Source organism: Gallinula chloropus (genome assembly GCF_964237585.1).
Source record: "Gallinula chloropus genome assembly, chromosome: 22".
Taxonomy (NCBI): Eukaryota; Metazoa; Chordata; class Aves; order Gruiformes; family Rallidae; genus Gallinula; species Gallinula chloropus.
Genome location: NC_140107.1, coordinates 5,016,989 through 5,036,317, shown reverse-complemented (window position 1 = coordinate 5,036,317; position 19,329 = coordinate 5,016,989). Strand labels below are relative to the sequence as shown.

Here is a 19,329-nt window from a genome sequence, read left to right as displayed (position 1 = left end):
AATAACACAGCAAGGATTCACAGAACTTGTAATCAAGGACTTATTAACATATATATATATATTAAGCTTTAAATCAAAACCAAATCTTTCCAGGTTTGTTTGTTTGGTTGGGGTTTTTTTAATATATATGCATTCTATACAATGCAACTAACATTAGTATGGTCTAGCTCTCAGTCACACACAGTGCTCTGCCTGTTATACAATGTCTGCTCTACTGTTATACTTCTTTCCTTTTAAACAAATGCAGGTAGACTAGACTCTTTAACAAAGATACAAGCTGGCCATAGCTCTGTGGCTGAGCTGCCCTCCCTTACAAGTGAAGGAGTTCTAGTTTTGTTACGTTAGGAAGGAGGGAAATAATAGTGTTTGGGGGATCTTAGATGATCTTGTTCTCCAGGGCTTCGATCCTTTTTGCCACAGCTTCCAGTGAGCAAGAGTTAAGGGGAAAAAATTACAGCAGACATGAGTGTTTCATTGCTTAAGTCCTCCCTTGGCTTGCAGGACAGATCATGAATAGCTGGGAGCTGGTAGCAGACGAATTCTGTCATTTCCAGAACTGTTCAGGTGGAGGAACTTTTATTAAAGGTAGAAAATGTTCCTGCATGCACACACACTCACATGCTCCTACAAATTTACTACCATAAAATCATAGACTGGTCTGGGTTGGAAGGGTCCCCAAGGATCACAGAGCTACAACCCCCCTGCCACAGGCAGGGACACCAACCTCCAGGCCTGGAGCTACACAAGGTTGCCCAGGGCCCAGCCAACCTGGCCTTGAACACCCCCAGGGATGGGGCACCCACCCCCTCTCTGGGCAGCCTGTTCCAGCCCCTCACCACTCTCTCTCTGAAAAGAACTTCCCCCTAATATCTAATTTAAACCTTCCCTCCTCCAGCTTCACTCAATCCCCCTTGTCCTGCCATTATCCACCCTTTAACAAGCTGATTCCCCTCCTGTTCCTCTGCTCCCTTCAGGCACTGGAAGGCTGCAATGAGGTTCCCCCCACAGCCTACTCTTCTCCAGGCTGACCCAGCCCAACGCCCTCAGCCTCTCTCCATAGGGGAGCTGCTCCAGCCCTCTGATCATCCCTGTGGCTCCTCTGACCCCTCTCCACCAGTCCCACATCTTTCTTGTGCTGGGGCCCCAGCTCTGGACACAGGACTCCAGCTGGGGCCTCAGGAGGGCAGAGCAGAGAGGGACAATCCCCTCCCTGTCCCTGCTGCCACCCCTCTGCTGATGGAGCCCAGGGTACCATTGGCCTGTGAAAGGAAGAGTAAAACATGGAGAATGACTGGAGTGTGTTTTGAGCGTTTGACAGAGAATTCCTGCCCTTGAGCAGCATGGGCTGTGTGAGGAGCAGAGCAGGGTGCTTTTCTTAGAGTTATATAGTGTGTCGCAATTTTCTGCTCTCCTCACTAATTGCTTTTCATGATGTGCCTGGGAGCAGCAACCCACTGGGTGAGAACTACTGATTTACTCTGACCTTTTGCATAACAGAAGTCGTGGATTTCAATCAATTTGAGTAAAGAGCAGAAAATATACTCTGCAACTGCCACAGCAAAGCAAAGAGGTGTGTGAACAAACTATAACATTGCTTTTAAAATTATAGTCTGTTCTCATTCTCAGTAAAGAAAAATCTCCCCAGCCCTGTGTGAACCACCCCAAAGTTTCAGTAATTTCTCTCCCCATGTGAAATTTGACTCTTATTTACATCTTTTATTTCTTTTTTTTTTCTTTCAACCACTTATTAATGGTCTTTGTGCAATATGACCCAGCGTGGCAAAATGTGATCCCACAAACTCAGTTTGGGTGAGAGCCACTGATCCAGTTCACCTCACTGGACATACTTGCAGTGAGCAGATCTATGAAAATTAGTCTCAGAGCTGAGGTTTAGCCAGCTGGGAGAAATTGGTCCTATCCCTCTGACTATTGGACCTATCCCTCTGGCTCTTGGACTTACCCATCTGACTTTATCTAGACCACCAGCTACAAAGCCAGAGGCCATTGCCCTCTTTCCCTCCAGCAGGATGGACAAATTTAGGCAGTCAGATGATGTTTGCATCGTAGACATTTCCTATCAGATTAAAGGAATCCCTTCCATGGAGGTTTAATGATGGAATGAGCTGCCTGTGTGCACCAGTGCTTGTGTCTGCTCCCAGTCCAGCCTTAGCCACCACTGCTCTCATCCCTCACATTCTGGCCTGCTTCTTGCAGTGGCAGCAGCACCATCCCATGCACAAACTATGACTCCATCCTATTCACATCAGCTTATTTAAGTTCCATTCTACAACCTGACCCAGGTGTTGGTTGTTGCTGCATTGTGATGGTTTGACTCATTTTGCTTTGGCTCTACTTGTTCTGTGTCAGACCAGTGGCTATTCCCTCTGGTGCAGGGACTTGTCACACACGTTCATTACCCAAGCATCTTGTTTCTCAGCTTTCTGAACCCAATCTCTTTCCTCTCTATGTACTTTCCTCACCAGACCCTCCAGAAAGCACAGCCCAACCCACTGGGTTCTGAGCAAAGACAAACTTCCAAAGGATATATTTCTGCTGCAATGAATTTATGAGGTCTTCTACTTTTGTCTGGAACTTCAAAATAGATTTACATTCACATGGATCTTCCTCTGTGGATCACAATATCAAGAAAATTAGTTAAGTGGCACAAAATAAAGGATGAAATTAAAATCATTGAGGCAAATGGAACAAATCAATTCTTATTTTCTTTATCATAAATATGGAAATAAAAATATAATTCCTTCTAATTAATGAATGATCACTTCTGGCTTTAACCTCAGCTGACCAGAGAGTATCACATTTCTTGTATAGGACAAAGTCTGTGCAAAAAAACCTCCTTTTCCTAGGTTTCCAAGTTTCCTGAAAGCCCACTGAATATGACCAAACACAGTGCTCAAAAAAAAATCTCTGGTCACCAATTTTCTTCTCAATAACTTCACTATGGTGGGCCATACTCTTTATCTTATGAAATAAGAATGGGAGGCACTGTTTACCATGTGAGAGTCAAGACTTGTTTGAGCCTTGCTTCAGCTCTCCACTCCTGGAGCGGGCAGAGCAGTTTGCTAATCTATGTCAATAACTTACATATGTTCTTCAGGAAAAATTAAACTGGAATATGAGCAAAAAAGGGTACTGAGATGACTGGGAAAAGGAAAGAGATGTTTATAAGACCACAGTGAGTGAGCTCAACTGCCTAGCAAATGGAAGGAGTAAATAGGAGAAGGAATTTTTAAGGGAGAAGACATGGCTTGCACAAAAGCACAACAGGATTAAACCAGTCATGAGTAAACTAAAGCTGGATATTAAGCGAAGATTTCTAGCCATCTGTTGATAAACACAAGCTGTCACTGGAAATTAAACAAAACCAAATATTTCCTTTCTGGTTTTTTTCTTTTTTTCAACTCAAATGTTAAGGTATCCACCAAAATGGATCTTTTTACAAAAAAAAATTAATTTTTTTTTAATATTGAAGTCTAACTGTACTTGCTTTTTTGTAATATATCTAAATAAAATATGTTGGGGGTTTTCATATAGCTCCCAGCCTTCAAATGCTGTGACTAAATTCCCCCTTTCCCCAATCCCCCAGTCTTACCAACGCAGATTTTCATTTGCAGCTTCTTCCCGATCTTGCTGATGGTTCTGAAGTCAGCTGTGTAGAAGTAGTGCTCAGCTACTGGTTCTGAAGCAATTTCCCTCAGCTCATCCTCGACTGCGTTGCCAACTCCCACAGCAAACATCCTAAAGCCTGCAAGCAACATGAGCCTGTCAGTTGGACAGCCACAGAGCATCTTGCTGCCCTGGTACCAACCCACTTCGTACATCCTTGCTCACCTTCTGGACCCACAGTCTCCACACAGCTCTGCAGACATTAACTGGGAAGTTAACCCCTTCATCCTCTACTATTCTTGATTTATTTCAACCAGGTGTACTGAGATTCCAAAAATATTCTTGCAGGTAAAGCCTTGCTAGAATTATTATTATTGCCAGCACAAGATCAATGGTTTGGAGATACAGATGATCACAACATGTTGGCAGGATCATGCATCCTACTAATAGGGAAGTGGTAATGCAGCAAAAGGAAACAGTGGAAGGTTTCAAAATAGCCTGCAGCCAGCATTAATCAACTTCTACAGTGGCAAAGTCCCCTGTGCAATGGAGACCTGGAGTTCAGCAAAACTGTAGCTGAATCTCTTTCTAAAGAATTCATGTAGCCTGTCAAGAGCAACCCATGTGATGAGTTAAGAACATGTCCAGGTACTGTGCTCCACTGCAAAGAGATTGATTAGCCACCTCTGACTCCAACCCTTTCCTATTGAAGTGAACTGCAGTTTTCACATTGACTTGAGTGGTGATACAGGTTAACCCCTGTTTTGAAATACTTGTCTCTACTTGGCCACTGTCTATACAATAATAATACTTTCTGCTCCTCCCCTTCTTGCCTTGTCTTTCTACCTCTGCATTGCCCAAAATTTGGGTTTTTTTTCCATATGTCAACTCAAGGAACATGTTTGCAGTTAAAGCATCTTGTTACTTATCCCACTGAAAGCCCTTCTGAATAGATGTTGGAGATTTCTGTGTAGGGATAAGAGAGGAAGAAACAAACCAGGCATGAAGCTCTATCATCACAGAGGAATAAATTCTATAGATACAGCTTATAAGTACCTTTTGTTTTATAAGAGCTAAACATCCACATAACATGTCAACCTGCTTTGTAAACATCAGCTTTTCATGAGCTGTAGCTGACCTTTATTATTATGTGCTGGCCCCTAGTCCCATCTAGTGGCCGAGACTGAAGTTAAAGGGAAGTCCAGGATTTAGCAATTCATGAGTGTATTCACAAGGGGTGCATCCATTTAACGCAGAGATGTCAGGAGACTGGGAACTTGTTCAGCAGGTCAGCAAAAGGGCAGATCTCAAGATATTTATACTTCACAGTGTTTAGACATATAAATATATCAATATGTAGCCACTGTGCACTATTCCAGTAGAAGCCAAAGAAAGTTTATTAGTGTGTCTGGGGCTTGAAGGGGAGTCCACAGTAACTCCCTTAATCTCTGTTTCTGCTTTGTTTATTGTTTTGCTTTTTTTCTTTCTTTTCCAGGCCTTACAGCCACACTTGGCTCTACAACTCCTGTTATTCTCCGAGGGGCTCTCTGACGGTCACCTTAGCCTCCCTGTGAGTGCCACTGGTGCTGACCTGAATTTCATTACCTGCATCAGACAAATCTTCAGCTTCCCCCTGTGGTTACCTTCACATTTGTGTGAAGCATGCTAGGCCAACATGTATCCCATCCCAAATGTGTGAAACGCCATCCTGCCCAGCAGAGAGACCTTCAGCAGACTTAAATCAAAGACACAGAAGGGCTGTGGGAACAAAATCCAGCTGTGGGCAAACCAAGCTTCATCTGAACCCCAGACAGAGTCCTTTATGAATGTGCAAGGACACTCAGGCAACAGCTCAACAAAGACACTCTACAGGAATCCTTTTCTATCATAAGTAAGAGACGTCTCCAGGGAAGGAGTCATGCCCAGGTTGATACTAGAGGCAGTACCTGGTCCAAGGGAGGAACAAGCCACTGAGAATTCAGGAGACCTACCTAAGTCTTTAGCTTTCTTAGCAGCATCGGTGATGTAATCTTGCGAGCGTCCGTCAGTGAAGACTATGCCCACCTTTGGGACACCAGGTCTAGCTCCATTGATGATGGAAAAGGAACTGTCAATTAGGTACTTCAGAGCCTGGCCTGTCATCGTTCCTTTCTCCATATAGGCCATTTTCTTGACTGCTGCTTTGATGTCCTTCTTGTTCTTGAACTGCCCCAGTGGAAATTCCTGCCTGACAGAACTGGAGTACTGAACCAGGCCAACCTGGGCCTGTTTGTCTGATACCTCCAGCGAGTCCACAATTTGGTTGATGAATTTCTTCACCAGCTCAAAGTTCTCAGGCCGCACACTCTTGGAGCCATCGATCAGGAAAACAAGATCCAGAGCAGATCCTGACCCACCACTGCAAGCTGAAGCAAAATATGAGAGGAGGGCAAAAGAAGACATCAACTAAGGCACCAATTAATTATATAGGAAAATATAACCCTAGTGTCATTTTATCACTAATGAAATTGGCTTAGTCAATTAAAACTCAACAACAGTTCACATTAATGTTTTCTAAATAAAATGCAGGACACATCTAACCAGTCTCAACCCTGTTGCCACCATAGCACTGCAGATCACAGCTCAGCTCGGTGCAAATGAAAATCATTACATACCGCTGCAGGTCTTCCCATCGTTGTTCAACGTGAAACCCTCTTTACAAGCACACTTGTACGCTCCTGGGGTGCTAATACAGATCTGCTCACAGTCATGGTCTCCAGTGGCACACAGGTCTGACACCACTGAAAGCAAAGGTGAAGTTTGAAATCAGAGACCACACCAAGGCTTCTCAATCCAGACCTTACCCAGCCCATGCACAAAGCTTGAGATTTGTCCCATGCACTCAGTGATAACTATACCTGCTCTGCAGCAAGACAGAGCAGCAGAGGTCATTACTCTTGGATTATGACTAAGATACAAGAGGGAAGGAGAAACATTCCCACGTCTCCTGACTTGAAGGCACATGCAGGACTAGAAATAATCTCCTCACTGAGGGCAAAAGCCATCTGCCTGATGAGGATGTCACAATATACTTCAGTCTCCAAAGCTACTGGTTGAGATTTGGTGTCCAACCTACCATCTGGGCTGGCCAATACCCATTTTTCCAGCTACGTAGTACCATTATGGTTAGTGAGTTCACCCCCAAGTACAGTTTTCTTTGCTGGGTAGGATTCATGTCCAAACACACTTGGAATTCGCTTCAGAACTATCCTTGCACGTGTAGCTTTCAGATTCTCTCTCTACAAACATTTCTGCCTGCTGATCTTAACCTGGATCTGACTCCTGAGATGCTGAGCAAACAGAAGCTGAATTGCAGCAGCCTGAGGTAGCAGCATTCAGTGACTGACTGTGCTGTCACAGCTACAGAGATGATGGTGGAAAACAAACTCAAAAGTAAACAGATCTGGTTGAAGCAAATTAGTTTACAAATGACAGGGAAATCTGTGCAGAAAACTGAGCATTTCTGGTTCAATCATAATGATGGGAGGTGGTGCAATGTCTGTCAAAGTTAATTCATTATATCAAGTTATTCATGTTCTGCTCTGCATGTATTTTGTACTTCTTCTGGCCTTCCCCATTCATGTGTACACATATTGTGCCAGCACTGGTAGACCTTTCCAGCATATATGTAGCTGATAGAATTAGGGATGGTACTAACCGTGCAGATGGCTGTGGCACTGGCCTCAGGGTGAGTTCTCTGAAGCCTACAGAGATCTTATTAGTCCAACTGGTGGCTGGATCTCCAAGGGTCTCCCTTTTCCCCACGTGTTTGTTGAGCATTATGGGAAACAGCTTGGACAGAACTGTGCTGTTCTTCCCACCATCAGTACCCACAAGCCGTGCTTTGCAATAGCAGGTGGTCTTTGGGTACATCTCCAAGGATGGTTTTGTGCAGCTGCTTGCATAGCACGATATCAGCCCACTTGGCAGTTAATACAGTGCTATTCTCTGTTAGCTATAGCAATCCTTAGCACAGTGCTTTCCTCAGATGCATCTCTGAGGGTTTTTACCATGGGGAGGACTTTGTCATCTGCAAGTTACAAATCTGAAAAGCAAGGCACAGGAAGGACTTTTTTTTTTTTCTCTCTTTATCTGTTTGAATGACACCAATGCCAGGACTTCAAAACACATTGTCAGGCTTCTCTGTCTCTGGCTGACTCCTGACTGCAGGGCAGCCAACACAAACTCCCACATATATTCATGGCCTGCATTCCACCTTCTCAAATTTTGCCTCTATGCTCCCTTTAAAAGGGAAGGAGCTGGGCTTGTTCAGCCTGGAGAAGAGAAGGCTGTGGGGGGATCTCACTGCAGCCTTCCAGTCCCTGAAGGGAGCAGAGGAACAGGAGGGGAATCAGCTTGTTAAAGGGTGGATAATGGCAGGACAAGGGGGATGGAGTGAAGCTGAAGGAGGGAAGGGTGAGATGAGATATTAGGGGGAAGTTCTTTCCAGAGAGAGTGGTGAGGGGCTGGAACAGGCTGCCCAGAGAGGGGGTGGGTGCCCCATCCCTGGGGGTGTTCAGTGCCAGGTTGGATGGGGCCCTGGGCAACCTTGTGTAGCTCCAGGCCTGGAGGTTGGTGTCCCTGCCTGTGGCAGGGGGTTGGAGCTCTGTGATCCTTGGGGTCCCTTCCAACCCAGACCATTCTATGATTCTATGATTCTATGACTCTAGGATTTGATCCCCTCTCTCATGATCTTCTGGTGCAGTGACACCTGATTATAATATGTGACTCACTTTGCATTTGAAACTTTCTTCCTCCCCACAAGGAAAGACATTTTCCTTGAGGAAAAGCTGCTCACCCCCATCATTTTCAGCCTGAAATTTGAATCATGAAATTTTACACCTCTTGAAGAAATTGGTCTCGGAGAGTTTTACAGGTCCATCTGTGTGGATGTGTTTGCAATGCCTTGCCACAGGCACCGTGGTGTATTGCACCTTTTAAAAAGTGTTGCCACACTTCTGTGCTTTGACAGGATGGGCACGGTGTGTGTGTCATCGTGTGTCCCTCCCCTCACTGACACATACAACAGATATTTATAGACCACCTCCTACAGTCTTGTGGGTGCCTTTGAAAGTAATAAAGCTTTCTCACTCCATTCACTGGTTCTTGTAGGAGTGAATATGTGTTTGTAGGATAGTTAGACTCTTTTTTATATGCTTTGCAGAAAGGCATTAGATAATGCACCAGCCAGGAGAGTCTCCTGCCTCACAAAGCTTGTGAAAACCACAGCATGGTCAGGCAAAGGCAGTTAAGCCTCTAGTAGGAAAGTGAAACCATCTTTTGCTTTACTGGAAATTCAGTACACAATACTGGTGGGGGACATTGCAAGCCACATCCTCAAGACTGCCCAGATAGGCTTAAACATAAGGAAACATATTTTAGCTGTATAAATATCATGTTTTCCAGGTTCTTTTTCAGTGCTTCAAGGAGTACACAGATCATGTTTACAGACTCTCCTGTGACAGTGAAGTCTGGAGACTTCTTTAACTAAAGCTTGAAACTTCCCAAACAAAACCTGAAATTCTTGAAAGGCAACTTCAAAGAGCATCTGTCTTCCATACTGCTTTGTGCTCCTGCAGACTCACATGCTGGGAGCAAGGAAGCAGATGGATGAAGGAAGATCACACACACAACTTCCCGATGAAAAGCCTGTTGGCAGCAGCCACTTGTACCTCTTGGCTGGGAACCCCGGGGTCGTGGCCAGGACTTACCACAGAAGGCTTCTTGAAACTTGTGGGTCAGCTTCTCTATTACGCTGTAGCTCTCCACATAGTCCACGTGATCGTCCAGGGGCTCGCTAGCGATTTGCCGCAGCGTGTGCATGTCCACCCGGCCAACCCCGATGGCAAAGATCTCGATGCCAGCTGCCCTGGCCCTCGCTGACACGTCCTGCACTCCGTCCTGGGGGCGTCCATCAGTCACCACGATCGCCACCTACGCAGAGGAGTGCAGAGGTGGGGTGTGTGCCTGCACGTGCCTTAATACCACTATTGCTTGTGCTGGGTTGGTAAAGAAGGTTTCACATCTCTAAAATGAAAGGAAGTGCTACTCTCTCCCTCTTCCCGTTCTTGCTGAGGACCACTAGCCATTCTTTTCTGTCAGATTTGTCTCTTTCTAGGCTGGAAAGGTCTATTTAATTAAGGGACAACTGGTGCATCTCGCCCCTAAGGAAACCAAAGCAAAGGTTGTGTTCTCCATAGGCAAACTAATGCTCAAGCCAAAGTCTAACTATCTGCATGAACCCCCAGCTGACACTAAGGGCAACTCTAACTCAGTGTGGGACTTAAAGAATCTCAGGAAATGTACTGGCAACATCATGAGGTGAAGACTTTTCCCCATTTATAAATGGAGAAACTAAAGCAGAGAGAGGGGAAAAGATATCCCTAAGGTCATGCTGTGTGTCAGTGCCTGCCATGATTTCTGGTTCCCTGTTCCACAATAAATAGCAGAGATGAAATCCTACTCCTACTAACATCAGCATTAAAATGACAGCAGGTTTACTTGGGAGCTAGTTTTCATCTTGGATTACGTGGAGTCCTGAACCAGTGGAGTCCAGTTCCTGTAGTTAGTCTATTTTCCTCTTTATTTTTCTTCTGATAAGCAACATTGGCCCAAAACTTTCATTTTTGCTCTTTGCCAATTCATCTCCTCCTGCCACTTTTCCTTACAACTGTTTTATTGTGATATCACTGTCAACTCTAGAGCAGCTGATTGGGATATAGTACAGTATGGAGAAATATAATCAGCAGGAGCAGGTGAGCAGAAAAAACCCTCCACATCTCAGGCAAATACCCTCAGTGTTACATAAAGAAACATTAAATGAAAAAGGCAGAAGAAAAAAAATCTGTCTGGAAGCAACAGGGGGTTTGAATGGGTTATCATCTGGCCTTTAAGGCAGTATTTGCTGTTCTCCTCTATGCCATATATGCTCTTCATCTTTCTGAAGATAAAATCAGACACACCAGCTGCTTACTTGGAACAGTGTGATGGCTGTTGTACATCCTTGAGTGGAAAAACACAATCTCAGGTAAGGTCAGGAGTGGGGTTTCCTGCCCTATGCATCCAAGGGTGCTGGCCATGTAGATGAAGCAGCTTCTTTCCTCTCTGCCCACACTTCAGCTGTGGGATGGCTGAATTCTGCAGTCATCAGCTCCACAGTGGTACTGCAGTGCTACAGTAAACTGCTGCCCTGTGTAGACCTTTTCTTCTACACAAAATATGGGTGAACCAGTGAAAAAATGTAGAGCTTTTCAATCTGGTGCAGGTCTGGGAGATCAGGTGTTTACCTGCATTTCCTGAGGGCTGCCAAGTTAAAACTTCCTGGTGCTATCACAATCTGTAACTGACTGCTTCCAACCCCCAATAAAAGAAATTCAAGTTTTTCCTCTTCTGATTGTGGCCAGAATAAGGAAAAGTGTCACCAGAGGCAGAAGTCAGTGTGTGCTGGAAAGGGGGATGAACAAGACACTCAAAATTGGGACCAAAAGGAGACTCAGGCTGTTTCTGGAAAAGGGGGCCATGCAATCGTGCTTTCTGCCAGGAGAGAGAGCTCTTGGCTCAGCCACTCAGCAGCTGGCTAAGGAGCTCTGCTTTCTGCAGACACCCAGCAGCTCTGCGATGGGGACTGCCAATTAGAGCTTATCAAAAGGCAACCTGTCAGGAAACAAGATATATTATCAAGTAGCTTCTTCGAGCAATGCCACCTTACGAACAGGTTGCTGTCAGTAGCTGAGTATCTTTCTTGCAGTGTTTGTCACAGGATGGAGGTGCTGCATGTCCTGCTGGCATTTCCCAGCCCAAATAAAGTGATTCTCCAAGTTTAATCAGTTCCTTTCATCCCTCATGTCAGGGTGGCATCTCTACATAGGCCTGAACCCCAGATATGAACCAGGAGGTGTGTGGTAGCAGCATCCACATCAGTCTGATGGGAAAGATCTTTGTAATGCCTCAGCGTGAATATCCAGTACAGAACACTGGAAACTCATGTTGCTTTCTGACCTGCTGCCTGGGAAAGCAAAACTTCTGGGCACAAAGAGTTGTGATCAGTGAACCCATGGCTAAAATGAATGTAAGAGTGAGTCAGACCAAGCATCAAACAGCCAGCGAGGCTGTCTGTGACCATGACCAGCACCAGGTGCTTACAGAAAGAGTGTTGTAAGCAATAGAACAACTCTAAAGTGAGCTTGCAATTGTGGGTAGTTATCCTGATAATAGGAAATCTTGATTTCCCACCACCACCACTAAATATTTGCCCTCCCTGCCAGCCTGAGGCAATGGGTTCCAGTGTGAAAAAAAGTGGTTTGGGTTTTTTTTTAAACCTGCCTCCAAATTCTTTGCAGCCACAGGATCTCAGTAACTCGCTGTTATGACCTTGTCTCATTTAAAAGCTGAGAGTCCTGGTATGTGCCTTGTTTGGTAAAGAGCAAGAGACAGGTTGGAGGAAAGGAGCAACTGCTGCATTCTGGAGAGGCTGACACTGCTCTGCCGCAGAGGGCTTGTGCTGGACTCAGCAGGTAGCCATGTGAGAAGAATTAAGAGAGGGTGGATGCTTTTGCTGCCTCAAATAGCTGAACACGATCTTCAGTTTTTCCCTAAGGAAACTCTGAGACTTTTGCTTTTCAAGGTCAAAACTTCTACTCATTTTAACCACCACCTTTCATTTTCCTGCTAATTCCTAACTGTCTGGATCCTTCTTGTGTTATTTCTGTCATATAGAAATCCCCTATGTTCTCATGACACAATTTATTCTTGGTTGACTAAGGCACCAGAGTATTCATGGGCATCCCTAGGTATTCCTATTCCAGGGTTGCCATGCATAGGCAATCCAGCAGCTAATGAGGTACCTATGTCTCATTATGCAGTGTATAACACACAAGTAGTAGCAGCACTGAATGGAGAATTGGGCAGCAAGTTGAATAAGCCCTTGATTTTCCCAGCAATTTGACAATCTATTTGTTGTTCCTCCTAAAGAAAGATAAAAGTAATTGGGCACCCCTGTAGTTTTTGATAAAGGTATAAACAGACTTTCCTCTGAGCTCCTGCAGAAACAAATAGTGCTTTTCACTGTCCTGGGGTGACATTTGCTGCACAGAGAATAGCAAGACTAAATGATCTTGTGATGCTTTGACCAGTGTCCCACATGGTTGACAATCACAGCACAGATTTTCCCAAAGCCTTGCTGGATTTCTGCTGTGTGAAACAGCAAAGACTGTGTCCAATATTTTTGGAAATGTCACCTTCCTAAATTACTGCATGACCTCATCCTCCCAGGCAGGTGATGGATGGGGTGACCCTGAGTAGCATGAGGGTCTCAGATAGGAAAAGTTTGCTGAACTTCAAGGAAAAAGAAAAAAATAGCAAATATAACCAGGCAAGCAAGGAATCCAAATGGTTGTGGAATCTCCCATCCTGGAGGTATTCAAAAGCTATCTGAATGTGTTTCTGGGCAACCAGCTCCAGGTGGCCCCAGCTGAGCCCAGGGGTTGGTCAATGTGCTCTGCCAACCTCAACTGTGCTGTGAAAATATCTCTTCAATCTACAATAATGGTCAATGCTGTGTGTAGGATGTCAGGCTGTATTAAGAAAGAAAACAGAGACTAATACTGAGAATATTGTAAGAGTATTGTACAAATCAGGACTGTGTCCCAGCCCTGACCTAAACAAGGTTACCTTGTCTTAAAATAGACATTGGGGTATTAGGGAAAGACAGGAGAAAATAAAGATGATGAGATGTCTGAGGGACATGAATGAAGTGCATAACATTCCTAAAAGAAGATAGGTCTAAAAAGATCCCATTATTAGTTCCATTTGGATGGTAAACAGTTCATACACAAGACTGGAAGTCAGACCCCTCCTTTAGGGTCCTTCATTCATAACCCAGGCACCATTCTAGGTGCAATGACTGGCCAGAGGTTTCCTGTTCCTTGATTTCCTCCATCTATTGGATAAGGATGGCTGCCCAGCTCAAAGATTTGAGGACTCTGGGAGTGCTTCAGCCCCCTTGGTGCCCTGACTGTTTTTCCCAACAAGTAAATATAATAGATGGATGAGAGTAGAAGGGATGGAGCCTGAGAAAGAGCCACCTTGAGTTGTCAGGTCCCAATTAATGGCAAATTAGCAAGTGCCTGAGATTTCTGCTAACGTGCAGCCATGCAACAACTCCCAGCTTTTGGAAGAAACCTTTGTGTACTGACTGGAAACCTTCAAGCACCCTTATCCACCTGCTAAACAGCTTTGAATGGGGGCCTGATGACACAAGAGAGGGAAACTTCAGAAGGCTGCCTTGCTTTTTTACTATGGTGGGTTATGAAGCATTTGTATTACAACAATCTGGGAAGATGAGCATTGTGCATGCCCAGCAAACCTGGGTGAAATCATCATCTCACGGTGGTAAGAAACTTCTTGTGTGAGCAACAAGCAGTGTCCCAAAGGACAGATGCTCCAAGCAATGAGGAGAGCTAGTGAAGCTGGGTTAAACTTACCCTGACAACTTTTGACCATCTCTGCCCAAAAGAAAGTTGAACTTTCTTTTCAAGAAGAGGTGGGAGGTGGAAACCTCCCCAGGGTTTCTCACCTTTGAAATTTAATCCTGATTTGTCCCCACACCCTCAAAAGCACAGAGCAAATCACCTTTCCTCCTTCTCTGATTTTTCCAACCACTCCACGATGAGCCCCATGAAAGATGGAGCATCCAAGACATGGATAATTTGCTTACCTTATTAAAGTTGGGAGACCTCACCCTGGCCCCTTCTGAGTCACTAAAAGCCCGGCTAATGGCAAACTGGATAGCCAGACCAGTCATAGTCCCAGTGGAGAGTGGCTCTATTCTCCGCACTGCTTGCAGGAGACTGGCTTTGGTTTGGTAGGTCTTGAGGGAAAACTCGTTCTTGACAGCACTGGCATAATTGATCACACCCACTCGGGTGGAGTTGGGGCCCACATCCAGCCCTTCGATCACCTGGGACACGAAGACTTTGACTTTCTCAAACTCGTGTGGGCGCACGCTCCGAGAACTGTCGATGATGAAAACCAAGTCAGTGGGTTTGGTTCTACACAGAGTGCCTGGAAAGGACAAGGAGGGAGGAGAAAAATAAGAGAAAAAGAAGAGATAAGTGTATTAGGAAGAAATTGTTTTCTGTGAGGGTGGTGAGGCACAGGAACATGTTACCCACTCTCTAGAAGGGTTCACACACGGGTTGGATGAGGCTCTGGGCAACCTGGTCTAGAGAAAGGTGTCCCTGCCCATGGCAGAGGGGTGGAACTAGATGATCTTCGAGGTCCCTTCCAACCTAAACCATTCTGTGATTCTATATATACCAGGAGGGCAAGAATGGTCTTTCTGGAGCAGCAGCTGAGCCCAGAGGATCTGCAAGCTTCAGTCCTTTCTCTGCCTGTCTCAGAGAGACCCAGAGAGACCATTTCAACCTAATATTTCTAAATGTTCTTTTTCCTCTCCTAGGAAAATGTCTGTAAGAAAAGCAGTTACTGGTTGACAACATGTACTTCTGAAAGAGTGAGCTGATGAGATACCAGCCCTGCACTTGTGGGAGCAGGTTGCCCACGTGTAACCCCAGGCTATTGCTAATGCCTACATGAAACTTAATTCACTCATGGAGGGAGGAATAAAGCTGTGAACTGAATGAAGCCTGTGTGTGCACTTCAGCATCAAAAAATGTCTCAAAAGGAGTTATTGCATTTTGGACATGGATGAGAAATCCATATATATATATATTAACTAATGAGATTGTATCTTTGTCATGCATGACCAGAAGCAGTTCAGATTCAGCCATGAATTGAGATGCTCAGATTAACTAACCAACACAACATGAACCTGTCTCATGTTTTTCAGCTAGGGGCACTAACAATGAAATACTGTAACACAGCAAAGACCAGCGCTGCTTTATTTCTGTGAGCTGGTGAGGGTGGGTACAACAGGGAGATGTAGAACCACAGAACTGATAGTTAATCTCTACAACCCCATAGTAAGACATGAATATCCACTGTAAAAAGTTAATGGTATAAACAGGACACACTGGCAATGCAAGGAGCTGAGAGATTTTTTTAAATTTTACTTTAATTCTCATTTTCATGCTGTTTTCCATCCTAATTTCAACCGTGGCAAAACATAAAAAGGTCTGATATTTTTTACTGTTTTCTAAATGAATTATCCCATTTTCCCCACCAGATCTATAGCATTCTGTTCTTTTAACTTTTTTTATCATTTAGCCTGTCTCCATAGGGGCATCAAGTGCTGTGTTAATATCTGATTTCTGCAGAGAGGGACTATATAGGTTATATCATAAAGGAGATTTCTGCAGACAGATTTTTAAATGTGAGCTTTTGGGCCAACAAATCTGTTCCAAATTATGACATAAATATTATAGCCAGTCCTCAGTGTGAAATCTAATGGAGCTTTCAGTCTTTCAGACAGATGAAAATAAATACCCTGTGATATATCCATAAAGAATATAATCAGGTTAGTTTCCTGAGAGACACTAATGCTGAATTTGCTTCTGGCTCCCAGAAAGGTCTCTCTAAAAGATGCTGCATGAAGAAGGGAAGCAGGCAGTGGTGACTTTGTCGGATGCTCTAGTTCCCACTAAAATGCCATAGAACCTTTTCCTATGGGGGTGGCTTTGTCTTTGCCACCATAATTCATCGCAGAGGAAGGAAAAACTCGGCTGGCTGTCCATCTGCAGTATTGCAAATCCCTTTACCCATTGGTTATGCCCATTTTACAGGTTAGAAATGAAGGTACAGAGAAAGTCTTGCAGTTGGTTTCTCCAGAAATAAAGCGCAAATTCCCCTTTGCCAGGATGGGTCATGAATCACGTTTGGGTTTAGTGACAAACCAAGAAGAAAAGGTGGTTTGTTTGGTTTTTTCCCTAGGAACAATTGGATTGAATAGAAGTTTTGACATATAACTTCTCCTTTTTTTGCATGGAAGCTCTGTGACTTCTCTCTAAATAACATTTTTGACCTCTTTTTATGATCATGAAGTATATTTTGGGGAAATGAAGAGAAACTAAAAGATATTGGGAGGGAGCTTTGGGATTTCAGCCTGTCTGGTGTGCACACATCAGGGTCTGTAGGACAGGCCTTGGTTCTCTCCAGGAGGTGACAGTCGGTCACACTTGCTCTAAGTGACATCTTGACTCAGCTGGTTTATTTTAAAGCTGAATGAAACCAGAAATAAAATCCTTCTCTATTTTTAAAAATGCCCACACTTGAAGCTAGTCAGAAATGGCTGAACTTTGTGCACTGATTTAGCAGAAAGTATCCCTTAGGGGATCTTTGCCATATTCATTAAAAGAACAGGAAACCTGCCTAGTAATTCAGAATTAAAAGGTATTTATTTCAGGAATAGCAATTGCTCACTGAAGGGCTGAGTTGAATGACTGGTCTGTTTAGTTTCCTGACTTCAGTAGTGCTTTGAGGTTTTCCAGCAAGGATAACTTTCACTTTCCAATTTACTAAGGAGAAGCTGGTTAGTATATAAGAAAACTCCCCTTCGAAACTACCAGCTAACACTGCAGTCACTGTCACAACTGGTTTGCAACTGTCAATCTGCCCAGGTATATGCATTATGCATCATCATAAAATAACTCAAACATTTTAAAAACCCAGCAGTACCATTTGCCAAGGCAACCTCTCCAGCAGCAGGTCCCCAGGTGAGCTGGAGCCCCTGGCAGCATCCTGCCCCAGGCAGAGGAGAGATGCTTCCTTGCTACCAGACCCTCCAGCCCTTCCTTTTGCATTCAGCACTTGCTGACACTAGGAGTTGCAAACTAGGAATTAGAGCCTGTGCAACCTAAAGAGCAAGCAGGTCATCTCCCATCTGGCTGCTCCTCAACACACTTGGAAAGACACAGTAGGATTTTTCTCAAGAACGGATGAAGTAAAACCCAGGAAAGGCAACCTGACCCAGACCTTCCTGCTCAGTGAGGTTAAACAGAGCTTGGGGTGTCTGGCCAACTTCTCCTCGAGCTTCCAGCAAAACCAGCCCTCTGCAGAGAGGAGCAGCAGTTTTGGAAGGTAGAGGAGAGCCCTTCTGCCTGGGCTTCCTTCAGCCAAAACCAGCAAGTCCCGAGGCTGCTGCTACACTGGGGACCAGGGCTGCCCTGATGCCACCTCTGCTGTGCCTCTGTACATACCTCCCACTCTTTCTCTAAAGCAAAATAAGAGGCAAAAGCAAGCACATCTCCAGGTTTTGCCACCTTGGGAGAATATTTGAGAAAGCACCTTTGCTTCCCTGACTGGTGTTGGGCTTTTCTTCTTCTTTCATCTCCTTGCCAGTCCTAAAGCAGGCTGGTGGCAAGGAGGTAGAGGACCAGCACCTCACATCCCGTTGGTGAGCTCCCTACTTACCCCTCGGCTGTGGAGGTGCCCCGCAGACTCCATAGCTCTGGAGGAGAAGCTGCAAGGAGAACAGCAAGGCAGAGAAAATCCCGTCCATGGCTGTGGAGGAGCCGGAGGCTGGATGCAGAGTGGCAAGCAAGAACCTTGGCCCAGAGGTATTAACCTGTCCCTCCTCGGAGAGGCATGGGGCCAGCCCCTGACACGTGTGAAGTGCTGGGGGGGGCACCAAGGGGAGAGAAACAAGCAAGAAGGACTTGGAGAAAATATTGCATGAAGGTGGGGAGGAGGAGGATGTCCAGCCCTGCCGGCCCCCAGCCCTTCCACAATGGTTTCATTGCTCGGCAGAGGGGATGGGAAGCTATAAAGAGACCCGACACGGCATGGTATGTGGGGAATCTGGGACAGTAACAGTGGGACCAGTGAAACCAGCCCTGGGGAACTGGGGTTAACCTGTCAATCACCAGCTCCCATCTGCAAATCCCCAGCTTTGCCACAGTAAGCAAACGGTCTGGTGTGTCAGGCTTGTGTCCTTCCTCTGGCAGAGCTCAGGGAGGGGGCGGCGGTGCTGGGGGAGTGGGAATAAGGGTCACACAAATCATCTCTCAGTCCCCACATTTGCCAAGTGCAGGGCTGGAAACCAGCCTGTGGGATCAGGGGCTTTGCTTCCTCGGCTTGATTTGTGCCCACATGCTCGGTCACAGGAGGAGGGGAGAGGAAGAGGAGAGCAAGGCTTGGGGAGGCACAGGAGAAAGCACAGGGTGCAGGACAAATTTCTTCCTGCAGGAAACAGTTACTTCTCTATGAGGCTGTGCCCACTGCACAGGAGAGGTGGGAGGGAAAGAGAGAACTCAGTAACCTAAACTAGATAAATAGACAAGAAACTCAGGATAGACAGACAGATTAGAAGTTTGATTTATTTTTCACAGCATAGCGTGCGGGGCTGTGCACACGAGGGAGACACAGCTCCTGCCACTAAAAGCCAATAATCTAAATGAACAAATAAGACTGATGATGCTAGTGAGCAGAAATCCAATGTTTTCTTTATGGAAGAGCAGCAGGGAGATTTGGTACCAGAGTAAGATGAATTTAATGATGGGTTCATCACAAAGCAGTGCATCTATTTTCTGTTTTTTTTTAAACTACTGCATTACACTATTGTCAGTTGATTAAAGCCCTTCTCCCCTGATGGATTAGTCTTTGCTCACCTTTCCAGCTGCACACCCTTGGAGCACTCTTCCATTTCATCTGCATTGTGTTAGTGCAGTGCCATGGCAAACTACCTTTAATTCAAAGCCCAGTTTCTCTTCC

General features: G+C 45.1%; 1 protein-coding gene across 1 annotated transcript; it reads right to left on the bottom strand.

Moving 5' to 3' along the window:
• Positions 1-376: 376 nt before the first annotated feature.
• Positions 377-18,118, bottom strand: MATN1 (matrilin 1; the record flags this gene model as incomplete). The annotated part of the gene is made up of 8 exons (XM_084274394.1): positions 377-426; positions 2,547-2,627; positions 3,611-3,763; positions 5,616-6,029; positions 6,279-6,404; positions 9,375-9,597; positions 14,378-14,724; positions 18,031-18,118. 8 exons carry the CDS (start codon positions 18,116-18,118, stop codon positions 377-379), a joined length of 1,482 nt encoding a protein of 493 aa, XP_084130520.1.
• Between the last annotated feature and the right edge of the window lie 1,211 nt (positions 18,119-19,329).